This window comes from Schistocerca nitens, chromosome 1, assembly GCF_023898315.1.
Source record: "Schistocerca nitens isolate TAMUIC-IGC-003100 chromosome 1, iqSchNite1.1, whole genome shotgun sequence".
NCBI classification, from domain to species: domain Eukaryota; kingdom Metazoa; phylum Arthropoda; class Insecta; order Orthoptera; family Acrididae; genus Schistocerca; species Schistocerca nitens.
In genome coordinates this window covers 894,684,081-894,701,855 of record NC_064614.1, presented here as the reverse complement: position 1 = coordinate 894,701,855, position 17,775 = coordinate 894,684,081, and the positions used below count along the sequence as shown (strand labels likewise).

General features: G+C 39.4%; 1 protein-coding gene across 1 annotated transcript in view; it reads right to left on the bottom strand.

Moving 5' to 3' along the window:
* The window catches only part of LOC126192144 (telomerase-binding protein EST1A), a 340,857-nt gene that overhangs the window by 151,917 nt on the left and 171,165 nt on the right, over positions 1-17,775 (bottom strand). The window contains exon 11 of the mRNA XM_049932583.1: positions 15,215-15,325. Within this exon, the coding sequence (XP_049788540.1) occupies positions 15,215-15,325 (111 nt within the window). The remainder of the gene's footprint in view (positions 1-15,214; positions 15,326-17,775) is intronic.

Sequence of the window (17,775 nt, the reverse complement as noted above, 5' to 3'; positions counted from 1 at the left end):
AAGGGGTTGAGAACTTTTCAAGACGATTGGATCATAAACCAATTTTTTTGTCAGTGGACTATACCACAAAACCCATATGTCTGATATACACTGAAACTGCCCGAGTTCCAAAAGAACATAACATTAAAAGGCATTACAAGACTAAACGAGCAATTACATTTAATAAGTACAATGGAAAATTTCGACAAGACCAGGTCTAAGACTTAAAAAGGAATCTTTCTGCTCGACAGCAGATATTTAAATGGACAAATTCAGAGTCAACATACTATGTGAAACTGAGTTAGCAGTAGCTCTAATATTGGCAAGAAAATCAAATCCATATTCAGATGATGAAATAATTAAGCAATACTTAGAGACCGTAGTTGAAATTGTGTCTCCTGAAAAGTACAAAGATTTCTCAAAACTAAGCCTGTCCTGTCAAACTATTACTACGACGTGTGTACGACACTGAAAAAATGATTAAAGATAATTTTAAAAATCATGCAACTGAGTTTATATTTTATTCTCTAGGTTTGGATGAATGCGCAGATAGGGCGGATACTGCCCAAGTGGCGATTTATGTCAGAGGTGTTGATGCCCACTTTAATAAAACAGAAGAATTAGTGACATTGTAGCCACTTAGGATACCATAAAGTCAGGAAATTTGTTGGAAGCAGATATATTGACAGTAAGTCACTTTTAGTTAAAACTTAACAGCCTGTCGGGGCTAACAACGAATGGTGCTCCAGCAATAGCTGGGAAACACTAAGGTTTAGTTCATTTGATTGAAGACAAGGCCTGCAAAGTTAGCAATACGTCGATGCTAAACTTTCACTGCTTTATCCATCAAGAGAATGTCTTGCCAAGTCTCTCAAAATGGACAATGTCATGAAGGAGGTTCCCAAAACAATGAACTTTATTAAGTCGAAAGGACTGAATGACCATCAGTTCCAAGAATTTCTGAAGTCTCTGGGTACAGAGCATGGTAACATTTCATATTATACAGAAGTAAGAGGGCTAACCCATGCAAAAATGTTGAAAAGAGAGTTTGATTTGAAGCAGACTTTGCATTCTTGGTCAATATAACTCGCCCCCTAAATGACTCCAACGAAAAGATCAGCTGATTAATGACATGCACAATATTATTTCCGCATTCTGAATGAAACTTGGGCTTTGGGAACAACTGTTACGAACAAAAAACTTCAAGCATTTTCTTACACTGTCAAAGCAATCCTAAGTCACACAGGCGGCAGCATTAAATACATTTCTTTGATACCTGAATTGAAACACAAATTTGAAAACCGGTTTCAGGATTTTAAGAAACATTGTCTGCTTTTTTTTATATTTGCTATGTCATTCTCCATATACACGAGTTTACTACCAGGACATTTAGAAATGAAATGCTGTGAAATTAAATGTGGTGCGCAGTCAAAAGAGAAACTGAATCAGGTTGGTTTGGAAGAGTTCAAACAAACATATCTGGATGAGAAGAAATATCCATCATTTTACAAACAAGCTTTAAAAATTATTTCATTATTTGGAAACATTCATGTGTATGAACATCTTTTATTCAGATTAATTACATCAAATCACAAATGAGAACACAAATTACTGATGTTCATCTGCAAAATTCTTTGCATGCAGCAACTTCTGCTGACATCGACACTGACTCACTCATTTCAGTCAAACAAAGCCAGACATCCCACTAACGTTGTATTTCATTCAATTGTATAATAAGTGTTCTTTCCTCACAACTGTTTTATTTTCTTTAAAAAATAAATTAATATTTCTTGCTTATTTTGGTTCACAAAATAAAAACTGGTAATGCGGCCTGCGGGGAAATCCCCTCTCAAAATTTGGCCTGCCTGCCGATAAGTTTGGTCACCCCCGTCTTAAGCTAAGCTAACCAATGGAAAAGTGCCTCTACAGGGCTGCCACAAGTTTCCCCAAGTGTACTTCCCTGATATTTTCCTTATTTCCAGACAAGTTTTGGCATTTTTCCCTGACAAATTTTGAGATCCCAAGACGTAAGTTGACAATCATTCTTTGCAGCTACGGTACAAGAAACAATAGCGCAAATGAGGAAATATTTTAAAAAGATTACAATCAGATGGAGTTTCTTGATTTGAGCAAAAATCGTAAGTATTAACATCAACATATTTTGTAATGAATTGTTTTTAGATGGAGAAAGCAAGCCAAATGGTATGTGTGTTTCATTAAGACCATTGATGTTATTTTATTTCAACAAAATGAAACATATTTTGTGATAAAAATACAGATTTCCTTGGAGTCACAAGACAGATTTCAGAAATAACTGTGGAAAAAAATAGGCCTCTTGAAAGAAATGTATAAGGTGGGAAAGAATTGTGTAAACCAACACTGCAGGTGACCACCAATAAAATGTTGGTTCTACTATGTTCGTTACTGTTGGTAATTTCCACTGTGTAATATGTATTATTTTACGGTTATTGTGTGATTTTTCTTTTGAGAAATTTATGAGTACATAGTGTACAAATTGCCAGCAACTGACACAATTTTCTTCTTCTTATTGTCCATACTTTCTAAAATATAAACTGCTTCTGAAGTACCAAAATGTACTAGAACAAATAAAATGTCTATAAAACACCACACTATACTTGTGGTGAGACAGTTGCAATTCCTGAAATCCATCGCCCATGGCCTCTGGCCTGCTGAGTGCACCACAATCTTGAGTCCATGGATAAACCACGAAAATCCACTGCATTACACCACACACAAACAGACCCAACCTGTGGACAGATCGGTGAGACTAGATCCAACGAGCAGGGGCTACACATTAGTGGGAACCGAATGGCTTCAGATCAGCAGGCCCGATACATTACAGATATCCACAAAAGCGGCTTGCGATTTTGGCCCATCACAGAAATTTGCTCATGTGGCCAGCTATTCATGAGCCACAAGCAGCTAGTTGCTGAAATGAGACCATGGTGATCAATCCATTCAACAGGTAACTTGTTCAAATACTCTGAGAATCAATAATAATGAGGACAGGTAGCAACTCACCATAAATATGATTGCCGAGCCAAAAACAGGCATGTAGAAAAAAACAATCACACACTCACAACTAAATTTTCAGCAATAGCTTTTGTCTGAAAATGAGAGCACACACACATTCACACAATCACTCAGACATAACTCAAGCTCAAGACTGCTGTCTCTGGCTGCTGCATCTGCAGTCTCTGAGATTCATACCCAAGCAAACAACTACTCGTGCCTCCCTGACTCTCATCGGCAGCTACTAGGCTAGCAGCAAGAAAAGTGGCAGCACTGACTGCAAGTTGAGAAGAAGAATGATAGGAAAAAGCAGTAGGAATGAGGCAGTAGGGAAGCAGTGCACATACTCAACTACACCCAGCCAATGATGATGCACGACACCTCAGTAAACGAACCATTTCATCTACTGAGACAAAACGAGATATAAGTCCCATAGTGCTCAGAGCCATTTGAACCAAAAGGAGATTTTTCGAGTGTTATTTTCAAATTTCCCTGATGTGTTTGAAATACCCCAATTTCCAGAACCTGTGGCAACCCTGCTTTATGAACTCCACCTTCCCTGTTAAGCTTCCCTGCCCACTATGTCCACTATTCAATAACATATTTAAGGAAACACTTGTGATAGAGCATTGCATCATTCTTGATATTGATTTTAACTTGTCAGTCCTGAGTTCATTGTAGTCTGAAATTTGTGAGTTTGACATGTATGTGTCTTATTGGCACTTAATACTAGTATCATTTTGTGGAAATAATCAATTTACAACACAATAATTTAACTGAATAGATAAAAAATCTATTCACCAAGCGGCGGCAGAACATACACATAAAAGAATCTCGTCCAATGCAGTCCCCAACAATCAGTCTTTCCTTCTCATCCCATGCAATAAGTCTCTCCTGACCCACAGTTCTGGGCGACTTTCCCAAAATCTACCCCTTTTCCTAGACCTCTTGACTCCTTTTCCTTCACCCCTCTTCCTTCCCCTTCAACCCTTCTGCTCGAAGGAGCCACTGGCTCCAAAAGGCTTGGCAATTACAACCATCTTTTATTTTGTGTGTGCTTCCGCCGCTTGGTGAGTAGATTTTTTAGTATCCTTCTGCGCACTTCTTGTAACATTGTTTCCTTCTAGAACAACCATCCCCTACTTATCACCCACATAAGGATTGTGAGGACAAGATCAGAATAGTTACAGCAAGCACACAGGCATTCAGATAATCATGCTTCCCTTGCTATGTATGTGGATGGAATGGGAAGAAACTTTAATAACTGGTACAATAGGACAAACCCTCTGCTATGCACTTCATGGTGTAGATAACACTGCCTTATTGGCTGCCCCCTACTTTAGTTATGGGATTATGTAATTACAATTTTCTCAGTCAAAGTTCATTGCAAACGTCTACACACTGCACCTCCAACTCTGTTTCTCAGTGTGAAGATATGGATATTTAGGCCTCCTTTGCAATCTGTTGAACAAGTCGCATTGATGGCCCACGATTTCCCCTCAGGGTCCTGTGAACACGTGCCCTGTTTTTCTCATTAAAGCAATAAATAGGAGCGGCTGCACCCAGCAATATAGCCAGCCCAGCCTGCCCCTCCATCATCCCGGAGAGCTAGAATATTTGTTCAGGCCATGTTTTCCACCACATTCCTGCTGCTCACTGTTGTACTGTACCATCCACTAGTTGTCTAGATAGCTGCAACTCTGCTTTCTATGAGACTGTTCATGAGCAGAATTTCCTTACACTGAGGTATCACCCACACTTTTTAACAGAACAGTTTGTACTTGTGATTGCAACTTCTAACCTGGCACAGACAATTAGCAGACTCAAACTCGACACTTAAGAAACTTTAACAAGGCATAACCAGGCCTAGAGTTGATTGTGACTGTAGGCCTGGTTATGCCTTGTTCAAGTTTTTAAGTGTCAAGTTCGAGTCTGCTAACTGTCTGTGCCAGATTAGAAGGTGCAATCACAAGTACAAACTGTGCTGTTAAAAGTCATGATTGAGCCCACCACTGTCAACATCCTTTTCATTATCTGCATGTTACGCAGCATGCTGTGCCAAACCACACCGGATATTCAAATATCTACTGACTTACACCAAAAAATCTTACCAGAAATAGCAGAATCCCACTCCCACAAACAAGAGTTAATGTTGCATTTATCGAGACTAAGAGTCCTAACACCAGCAGAATTTCAGAAAGAAGTGCTGAGCTGATGCTACACCGATGAATATGCAATATTACAGTAATTATCAGTTTCATGATTACAATGGTTTTATCAGTTATGCTACACTCAGCTGATGTGTGATTTCTGCAGTTTCTCTCTGCTTTCACTATGTACAATGGCAAAATGTGATCCTGACATTTCTTTTCATTCTGTGGTGACCCAAGAATTCCTACATTACCATCATAATACGCCTTTGTTCCAGGCATCTTGTGTCAAGAGGTCCCTACTATGGATTTTCCACACCTGTGGGACAGCTGCATTTACCCCATTCAGCATCATTCTTACAAAGAGTTTCCATTTTCTCTGCATTCTTAAATGCCTTGATATGGGATAGCTGATGATTCATCCCACGTGCATAATTCATTTTGCCATTACTACGTTGCTGTTGGCAAGTTCTACCTGCAGAAGTTTAAGGAGATGCACTTGTGGGATACAAACGACAGGACAGTGGCATGCAAAGGTAGAACCACTGTTCCAGGAAGATTGCTTAGAGTTTTCAACACCTTGCTGGTGATGCCTGGATGTGAAAATACATGAATACTGAAGTTATTCTTGTGAAGGATTTGAGACGCACACACTAGTATCCTGTACACACCACTGGTATTAGTGCACAATATGCCCACATACAGTTCAGTTGTAAAGTACTTGTTATTCACATTCAGAATACAAATTGACAGCTGGATGCTTGTAACTAGAATGTGCCATTTCTACAATCTCTCTGCACCATGGCACTCCTATTTCCTCCCCTACTTTCATTAATGAAACTGGAGAAACTGTAGTTGCTACACAGTTATTTTCAATCTTTTAAAGGAATGCTGGAGAAGCAGAGCTAGGAAGTAAATAGTTTTGATGGTGTTTACGTTAATGGGTGAAGTATCATTGTATAAGTTAATCAGCCTGTTCCTCATAGGTCAAAGGCCAGTCAGAAAGGTGTCAGTGATGCAAGAGAACGCCAATCAGCTATTGTGGTGAAGCATTTCAATATGGTATTTGGTGTGATACTTTCAGCATCTTCAGTGTTGAGGATGGGGTGTGAGTTGTGCTTGGGTAGCTCAGTTGGTAGAGCACTTGCCCGTGAAAGGCAAACGTCCCGAGTTCGAGTCTCGGTCCGGCACACAGTTTTAATATGCCAGGAAGTTTCATATCAGCGCACACTCCACTGCAGAGTGAAAATCTCATTCTGGAAACATCCCCCAGGCTGTGACTAAACCATGTCTCTGCAATATCCTTTCTTTCAGGAGTGCTAGTTTTGCAAGATTTGCAGGAGAGCTTCTGTAAAGTTTGGCAGGCAGGAAACGAGATACCGGCAGAAGTAAAGCTGTGAGGACGGGGTGTAAGTCGTGCTTGGGTAGCTCAGTTGGTAGAGCACTTGCCCACGAAAGGCACAGGTCCCGAGTTTGAGTCTCGGTCCGGCACACAGTTCTAATACGCCAGGAAGTTTCACACTTCATATTGTCATCTTCACCACTCACTCAGAGGTTTTAACTTTTCTCACGGACAATACTCATCAGTCGGCAGTATGTTTCTTTGCACATTCTTGCAACCAGAATCAATGTCCAAACTTGACTCTGCTTGCTGTATCACTGACAGTTTGAGCTCTATGTTACCTCCATTACCCAGATCACTTGCACATATGTACACACAGAGAGGGATGCAAACATCAGTGCTTGTCTTAATTATGAGAATGGTATAAAAGTATGCCGACTATTGTAAGTGGTCCAACAATCAATGACCCTCTCCCTTGCTGCAGTCATCAAACTTAATCAATAAATAAGCAAGGGCATCTTACACATTTTTCATCTTACATGGAGAACCACTGTGCCACCGGAGTGTCTGATAGATGTGTAGCTCTTTTTCTACTCCAAGGTTGAGGAGAAGACACCTCATGATTGTAGTTGTGAAGATGTGATAGCAAATACACCTCCAACAGTCTTGTTGAAGCATACAGATTTGCCTACAGGACATGCACATGCATCAAAGCATCCACCCTCACAATAATGATGCACATTAAAATTACACACAACACCCTACCTTATTCTTAAATTTTTTAATCTAGTGGTGAACTGTTACATGCCATTTCAATTGTGTATGATACTGGGTCTCACTAGAGCACTTTCTAGTGTAAAATAATCAAAATGTCTGCTTTACACATAAGATCCAATTAAACTACAAAACTGCTGTGTACAAACAAGTGTTTGAGATTGGAAGGGCACCCTGAATATTAATAAACTGTCCTCAGACAATCTATGGTTATCAACTCAAATTCAGAAAAATCAAAGGACAAAACTAGAAAAATCAAAGGACAAAACTAGAAAAATCAAAGGACAAAACTAGAAAAATCAAAGGACAAAACTAGAAAATGTTACCTTCGTGTCCCAGGTGGTGCCCCATCATTTATGTAAACTGGAAAGTTTGGTCCCAACATTATGATTCTGGGTATACCATAACAGTTATGCCAAAGCAGCCAGCAAGTGGCGCTACTTCGTAGAGTGCTGCCACATGGGATGGACTTTGTACCAATACTGTACTGGAATGTGCAGCATTGGCTGTAACACTCATGCTCAGTGACAAACACAGTCTAGCCACAGCACTTGATTTTCCTTTACTAGGGAGCTTGACTCTAGCCTTTAAAACTTTTATTGGCTCCATGTCAGCGGGAATAGTTAACATGCTTCTAATTTGAAGCTGCACTGTGTTTTAGCCTCATTTCCACAGTAATTTTTACACTGATGACATCACATGTATTAACGGGCAGCACCTTGGCCGTTTCCAATACAATTCTACTGTGTGTCTCATCTGTGCTACATTATTGTGCACATTAGGCACAATGACTTGGACTTCAGTTACCTAACCACTTGGTTCAGTCATTTTCTTTTGATACTTGCATACATGTTTGAAAGGACACTGTTGACAATCCACAGCTGTACAAAGTATTTCGAAATTAATTTTCTGGCTGAAAATTCCTTGGCATTAGCTGCATTATATACATAACTACTAACCAATAATGGCATATGAACATCTATCCAGGACCCAGACCCAAACCCAGATTTCCCACTTATCGCAAGTGGGCACTTTAAACCATTTTGGCTATCCACGCAAGCTCCCCAGACCAACCCAAACTTCCTTTCGTCACACTGTCTACATCCTTACATTGTAGCCCATTACATTCATTACATAATGCTTGCTTTGTTACTTGGACTCCCACAACATGGAGAATGAAACAACAAGGAATCGACATCAATGATGTTATAGCTGTGTGCCAGCATAGGCTTGTAATACTAACATGCATGCCTGAATGAACACACACTGTTGACGGTGCACAGCTATATGAAATACTCAAAATTAATTTGCTGACTGTCAATTCATAAGCATCAGCTGCCTTAGTTGTAGATCTATTACCATAGTGACGTGAAAATTTGTGCCGGACCAGGACTTGAACCTATGATAGTAGATCTATACCCGATACAGCTGATGCCGCAGTCAGCTAATCAATTTTGATATTCTTTTAAGACACCAGTGTCACAGAGGTCGGTGGAGAATAGTAACCAGTTACTGACAGAGAACTAGCAGAATTGCTGATTGATGGTGGGAAAAGATGCTCAGTGATGCGACAATCTAATCCTGATATTTGAAGCCCTGTCTGCTTTTGTATAAAACTGTTAATCAAATTGTCCACATTTAGTTGTTTCCTTTTAGTAGTGTGAGGGAATGGTGATCTGCATTTCATTTACTCCTACATAAAACCCATCTTGTTTCACCTCAGCCACACTTCAGGGAATGGAATAATACCTTATAATACACACACTACAAATAAATTAAATTGTAATACACAATTAAAGGTGCATTTTAAAGGAAACCTCAGATGTGACATTTCACAGTACACTAATCATTTTATACAAAGAAATCCACTTCAATGCTTACCTACAGTCACATCATCCCTGTTCACAGTTTCTGCAAGAGGGCAAACCAGGCTCTGTTCTGTGCACTTTTGTAGAGTTACAACATTCTGTATTGAAGACGTGTTTAATGACACATTGAATTTTTTTCTAATCAGCACATTTGACCGCTCAAATATTATAGGATTCCCAGGACTGCTACATATTAACAAGAACACAAGTCTTGTTACCACTTGGATTTCCTTTAAAAACAAGCTATCTTACGATGGTTCGCAGCTGTTGATTTAATGGCAAGATCTCTGTTTGAACCACCAGACTCATTTTGCAATGTGACACATCATTGTTTGACCATTTGCTGTATTTTTGTTGCATTTGTGACTTATATATATGTCCCTTATGTGAAATTATGCTTTAGCTATCCCACACTGTTGTGTAACTGCTCACTAGCGCATTATGAAATCCTTACGTAAGGCATCATCTTGCAGCCCCTGCGTCCAAGTGCAACTCCACTTTTAAGCAGCACCTGCACTTATTGTCTTGACCTATAGATATCTTTGCACTATTACAAGGAACAGCTTTCCACAGAACCAAGTATCTTGGTGTAGAATTCCAACACCCCTGAAAGCTACAACAGTCCTTATCTTACTATGCTCCATTTATCGTAAGAATAAACCTGATATAAAATTACACTATGTCTTCTTGCATGTCTGCTGGAACCTCACTGGATTTCATTTCACATGGAGTGGAAACAAGGCTGTCTTGAGTACATTCGAGTACAATAATAAGGATACATTGACTCGGCAATGACATGGGGCAACAGCTTTACCGGCACATTTAACGTGGACAGCATTGGTCAGGCAAGTGATCTCACTAACCTGCAGTAATATGAACAGCTGCAGTAAAGACGTGAAAAACACAAGCTGAGAACAATATAGTTTTGAATGTCATTTAATTTTTAAACATAAGGAAATTTTGTATGGCAAAACTCATGCGAAATGCTCCTGAAGTAACATAATGGAAAACGGAAAACATCCTTGATCTTTACCAACATAGTATTGTACTTAAAAACAGGTGATGAAATTTTCTGACTTTAACAAATGTAATTTTTCTGCATGAACTATGCATGACGTAAAAAGTGCACTGCTTATTTCTCATGTAGTTAAATATTAAAGCCACTGAAGATATTAGTCAGTCATCTGACAATCTCTGAACTCCTTCCATATCAGACTCCGACGAATATACTTCAGTACTGCTACGCTGATAACGAGGATCAGCAATAGAATCCAAAGCCACCAAATAGTCCACATTTCCACCTCCTCTTTTATGATGTGCTATTCTGCATTTCGGCATAGTTCAGAAGTGAGGTGCCACAAAGCTTCGTGGATTAGTTCGAATACATTTGGCAGCTTAATTATCTTATTTCTCACGACGAATCCCTTAATTTGGCTCTAGATCAGTTTTGTTGGGTTCAGATAACAGTGGTACAGTGACAACTGTAAAAATACAACATTTGTACAGTGTGCTCGATGCCGTTAAAATTGTTTTCCATGTTTCTATGAAGCTTATCGTTCTGGCTTGTATAAGATCACATTATACAAGCATTATACCTTTATTTTTTCATTTTTCTCCAAAAAATTTGATTGTGTGATGTTTTCTTAACTTCATCAATATTTAACTATCTTTTATAAAATACTGTCACTTAAGAATTTATATTTGCACGAAAAACACAATTTTGTGTGCAATGTGTAATTAGAAATGAGAAGGCATGCATTTTCCCTGATAAAACATGGTGTAGTAAGAGTTAATTAACATATATTTGATTAATTTCATAGTTAAATGATCTAGATATTCAAACAAAAAAAAAGTTATGGGCCACAAAGAGATCCGATCTGTGCCCCAACGCACATATCATTATAATTCAACAATGCTACCAATTACGCCACACATATAATCTGAATATGACCTACTATTTATTACAGCGTTTCTCAAAAGATGTGGGAACTGGTTTTTGTCTTATAAGCGTGTGAAAATATTACGAACAACTTGTTTCCCACCATTAATGGTGTTCTGCATGCATGTTTCACTACGAAGCAGGAAGCAGTGTCATCCAGTTTCACAGTACACATTAACAGCAACACAATCAGAGACTGCGCGACTGTGACTGTACAAGATTTTTTAAAATAAAAATTACGTAGTGAAAGTACGATTAAGAACAATGTTCATGGTTGTTAATACATCAGAATGTCTTTAAGTTTCATTTACAATGACATAGTAAAAAAATACCTGATACATAATTTGGACCTATTTCCAAGAGTGGAATAACATCAATGTATAAGAGTTACGGCTGCTGGCCAATCATTGTACTTGTGTTTGTTTACATCAGATTTATTCTTAAGATGAACGAAGTACGTAAACACTTGTTATTATTACAAAAGAATAAACTATTCACTCTATTTTGTGTTTTGTAGTGTTCATACCTAAGATACTGAAGTGGGTATAATATGAGAAGTAGCCACCATATCTAAACCTCCCAATTCAGTGCCCTTTGTGAAAAGAGTACGCCAAGTAGCTATACTTGCTGACAAACTATAATAATCAGGGTATACCTGCCACCAACCAGTCTGTGTGTCAAGCATGCCTAACTCTCACAATTTCTAGTATTATGGCCACATTTGTTGTAAATGTTGAAGAGTTAGCCAGTTACAGAAACCTCACCCCAGTATGTTGTAGGAGCCATCAATTGGTCTTCGGCCTTACCTACTTCCTAATTAGGCACGGTCAGGGGCTGAATCAAAACTCCAACAGAAGGCAGAGAGGCCGGACATTTTTCAGTGGTACTGTTTCTTCATGCTGCTGAGAAGGCCAGACCACTATCACCTGTTTTGCCAATCTGTGTTGTGGATTTACGTCAGTGGGCAATCTCCATTGGTGACTATCCAGTTCATTTTGCCCTCCCTAACTGATTCATACCCTCAACAATATTCTTTACTCCTTTTCTCGAAGGAAATAAGTTTATACTGAATCTTACCGGCAGTACCCATTTAACATTTTGCCTTAACCTGCCTAGATTACTGATGCACTGCACTTCCCTTCTTACCGAGTTCGACCTGTCTCTCTCAAAAGTTCTGTTGTAGGGAGTAAACTTCATTCTTGTGCGCCTAGCTGATACGTAGTTAATGCTAGCAATTTACCAGTGGAAAGTTATTTGATTATGTTTCCACTCCTATTGACACCTTAGTGATACTCCGTTGTCCTCTCTTTCTGCAAGTGTATGGTGGCCCCGTGTCTTAGTAAGGGAACCAATGCAGCCAACAGAAGATTACCACATGAAGTCACAAACTTTTCCAACCTTACACACAATGTCTGCAAAGAAGAGTACTTTGCTTGGCTGTCAGCCATAGCGTTCCCTCAGTTGACTGCCACAATATTTGGAATACCTGACCTATCACCCATTATCATTGGGCAAATGTTATATGGTAATGGTTCATGAGACATCGCACACCACAAGGGGCACCCACACCTGTGAAAGTCATTTCACTCCCAGCACCAAAAGGAGGGCAGCCTAATATGATACAAACCTGCCTCCTAACTAACTACCATGTTAGCATGTCTGTAACCAATGCAAAGCAGGCAGCTCTACATAGAGCGCAATGTGTTGGACTGCCTGGGACACTAAGGGTCAAACAGGTGGCCACACTTTTCATTCCTGCCCAGAACACCTCTTCCGATTTGCCTGCCAAAATTTTTCACATGTTGGTTTCAATCTCCAAATTTTTCTTGCCACGAGTTTAACACGAAAATTGCAGCAACAGTCTTTAGCTCAGCTGCACCACAGATGCTGGTTTCATGTTTCCTTTTCTTTCTTCCCACCCTGTTATGCTGAAAACAGAGTCCTACACTGTTTCAGTTTACATATGCCAATTCTGGGTCATCATGAGAACCAGGATGCCTACTGTTAGAAACAGACAGTTGTACACTGTGCTTGCATCAGTAACTGTTACCCTAATTTGTTATGATCCCGCACCTGTTCCTGATACCAACTGCTTCACTCTGACGATATCCCTCCGATTCTTAAGATGTTATACACCTGGAATATGATTTCAGTGTAAACCAACATCCATTTCTATTATACTTAGCGGAACTATGCTTGGAGGTAAACTCTCATTACAACTGGTCACTGCCACTCAACTTTACTGATAGCCAACTGCTATGATCAACAGACAAACTCATCCCTCACAAGAAGGGGCAGATTAGTATGGATTGTGCAATAGTGTACATTAATGACTGGCATCATCAAAAGTATATGATAGTTGTTAACACTACCCAGCTCCATCTCGGCTCCTCTAGCTCTAGTTTTCCTCAGGGTAGTCATATGGCTACTATATTGAAAGAGCTACTGTAAACAACTTAGTAGTTCACCTAATGAAGCTGTACCTGAGCCTCAGCCGTCAGGCAACTACAAGGACAACTAAAAGGAGTGATGCATGGACCCTATCTTAACTTTATATGTAGTTGAAAGCTTTACTTCATTAAACCGTTGCTTCAATTATGCGAAGATAGCACAGATGTTCCTAATGATGCTGAGTCCATGGATGCAACCCTCTAAGATATGAAAACTTGTGCCCAGGTCCATCTATGCACATAAATTAGAACGAACTACTCTGTGGAACTGCCACCATCTGTAACAGAAGTACTGTGCACAGGACTTAAAATGTAATTTTTCAGCTTGAAGAGGTAGCAACAAACTATTGCGCAAACTTCTTTAAAAATTGGAATTAGAATTCAGCATATTTACAATTATTTCTCTCTATAAGCCTCCATTAGTTATAAGATAAAGTACTGTCTACACCACAAAATAGTGGTTCACTTTGATATCAAGTAGTATATAGGTAGTAGTCATGGAATTGAACTAGAGCCATATACCTACGGGTATTGATTAAAGATCAACCCCTAGCTGACATGGCCTTCAGCCATATTACAACAGATCACTGTATCAAAAATCTTAGTGTCAGATAAAACTGTACTAGTTATAAGGTTCACCCCAATATTTTTGGAGTAACTGTTAAAATTAAACCTCTTGGAACTTTTTGTGGGAACTTTTTCTAAATTGAACCCCTTTTTACTTTTTAAGCACCTGGACCCTCACGAAAGCCCACCAGTCAGAATGTTGCAGTTCTTATGCCATCTAGCTCGTGAGGGAAGAGCAGCCTGGCAAGCGCCATCTACTGTCAGCAGCCAAGCATCCACCTTGTTGCTTCATATGACCACCAGCTATCCAAAGGAGCCTTCAGAAAATCGCAACTTTTAAGAAGTCTATGCTCTACTCCTGCAGAAGCGGGGAGGATTAAGCAGTGACCACCCATCCAAAGAGAGCAGGAATGAATTACTTAATTTTGTTTTCCATTCCAAGAATAATTTCCATGCTTTGAGTTTTCTGCTGTGTAAAACACTCACAGCCTGTTTACCGTCCCAGCATGTGATGCTAGGCTAATCACTGATCTCATGGCAATGATTGCTGATGGACAGTAGCATTGCTAGTGCATCGGCCACAACCCTCAAACAATGAATTTTAGGAACGGATCACATGGGGGTCTCGGACCCGGGTAGCCAAGGGCCAAGGACGACACACTTCGCTCTCTTGTCTGCTGGCTTCTGATCCAATGATACATCTCTCTCCTGATGTTCCATTCAGAATGTCGGCCTAACGGCCACCTCCAAACAGATGGCGGCATCCATAGGTGTTCCATCTGTGGTTCTTATTCACTAACGCAGCTATTCCAGATGTCCATGTAAAGACCTATCCCCCCCCACACACACACACGATCTGCACACTTAGTTAACATACAGGTGGCAGTATTCTACCACGAGAGCATTGAAAAATTGGTGTAGGATACAATTATGTACAAACATAAATGACAGCTGTACCTTAAAGCTGTATATAATAAAGATCTTCTGAATGTAGTGACATTCCCTCCCTCCTTTCCAAATAGTCCACGTAGACAAGAAACAACAGGAAGTTAGTCTCTAAGGAGACATATACTTTTACTCTAAGGAGACATATACTTTTAAAAGCAACTTACCTTCTTACGATTTTCATCAAAGAGAGAAAGCAAGCTCTCCCTTGCAGACTGTACAGGATTGGAGGCCATCAAACTTCGCATATAGTAGTACACTGCATCTAACTTTCTTCTCTGGAAAAAATACGAGTAAACATGAATTTCATGTATTTTCAGAAAGAGTAAAACATATAGTAAGTGATTTAGATATAATTTCAAAGAACATACCCTAAGAGAAAAATGTATGTAACTGGTACATCAGTATATGCATATTAATCAGTGATAGCAAAAAAGCAAGTTTTAAGTGCCCACATCATCTGAGCCATGCAGCATATGTAACCAGATGACAATGTAAGCATGTGTCAGTAAGTGTTAACTTCTTGCCATCCAATATAAAACAGATATATGGAAGAAAGTCAAACATCAAGTTCCAGCTGAAATTTCTGTTTTTAAATAGTGCATCATTAGGGATGAACGAGAAGCTCACGAACAGTAAATCTGGATTTTAAAGAAAATTAAAATAAAATGGAGTAGGGTGTGACATGCTAGAGGAAAATAAACAATAAAATTTAAAGGAACATTGTTTGTTGACAATGGGTAATAATGTGAGTGTGCAAGCTTTCTCAGCCAATGTCAATTTGAACTAAATCTATCTGGCTACTAAGGCAGTACACACTATAAAACTAAATAAGAAATATAAAATAAAAGTCACAACATCAAATTTGCTTTCATCCAGAATTTCACCACAGAGCAAGTGTAAGTAGTCAGAGAATGTTCATAACAATTCATCAGAGAAAAAATTAATCATACGAAAAGTGTTGGTCAATTAAAAGAATTTATGGTGAAAGTACTGCTTTTTTCATGGACCCACAGTGCTCATTGAAACCAATAGGGAGGCATCCACTTGCAGAAGATGACCAGTTGCTTGCTTAAGTGCTCAAGCAAAGGCTGTGCCAGTGAAGAAGAGATCTCACTGCATCAAAATCACACCAAGAATATAATATAAAACATTTATTGTTTAAAAATTCATAATACTGATTTATACAGAATAGATATTTTACACAGCTAACGTTACACCACGCTGGAATTAACATTTTAGTCACACTCAAATCTGTGACCATATAGGCTCACCAGACAAAATAATAGTCACCCCATTCAAAAAGTACAGTGGCCACTTTGGAGTACTGCAGATGGTGTAGAATTAGTGCCAGGCACTAATGTGACCTTCTACATCTGAAAAAAGTCATGTCAATGAAATGGTTTGTATGTGTCAGTTGAACAAAATCAGTGCTCTAATATGCGATGACACAGAGATATGTAACACAATGATACATAGAAGCTTACATGTCTGGATGTACCCATGACCATACTGTGAATGAAGTTGCTTGATTTGTTGGTGAATCAATGCTGACTGTCCAACATGTCTACAATGAATGGGGTGCCACACACACAATGTAACACAAATACCACTCACACAATATAACAAAGCATACGAGGATTCTAACTGACAGCGACTGGTACCAAATGTCATGTCTTGTCAAAGACAATTGATTTCGAACACAACAGGGATTGCTGCTTTCAGTGAATGCAGGTCAACCTCAATTAATTTCTGAGTGAACAGTTGCAGGGAGGTCCATGCAATTGCAATTCTCACAGTAAAATACAGGGTGATTCTAAAAGAATACCACAACTTTAGGAATTTAAAACTCTGCAACGACAAAAGGCAGAGCTAAGCAATAGCTGTCGGCGAATTAAGGGAGCTATAAAGTTTTATTTAGTTGTACATTTGTTCGCTTGAGGCGCTGTTGACTAGGCGTCAGCGTCAGTTGATGCTAAGATGGCGACCGCTCAACAGAAAGCTTTTTGTGTTACTGGGTACGGCAGAAGTGAATCGACGACAGTTGTTCAGCGTGCATTTCGAACGAAGTATGGTGTTAAACCTCCTGATAGGTGGTGTATTAAACGTTGGTATAAACAGTTTACAGAGAATGGGTGTTTGTGCAAAGGGAAAAGTTCTGGACGGCCGAGAACGAGTGATGAAAATGTAGCACGCATCCAGCAAGCATTTGTTCGCAGCCCAGGAAAATCGACTCGCAGAGCTAGCAGAGAGCTGCAAATTCCACAATCAACTGTATGGAGAGTCCTACGAAAAAGGTTAATTATGAAACCTGAACGTCAACTACTCGAGGCGATGGATCGGCCGCCAGGCAGCCCGTGACAGAGCACTTCATCACTGGCCTCCAAGAAGCCCTGATCTTACCCCCTGCGATTTTTTCTTATGGGGGTATGTTAAGGATATGGTGTTTCGGCCACCTCTCCCAGCCACCATTGATGATTTGAAACGAGAAATAACAGCAGCTATCCAACTGTTACGCCTGATATGCTACAGAGAGTGTGGAACGAGTTGGAGTATCGGGTTGATATTGCTCGTGTGTCTGGAGGGGGCCATATTGAACATCTCTGAACTTGTTTTTGAGTGAAAAAAAAAACCTTTTTAAATACTCTTTGTAATGATGTATAACAGAAGGTTATATTATGTTTCTTTCATTAAATACACATTTTTAAAGTTGTGGTATTCTTTTTGA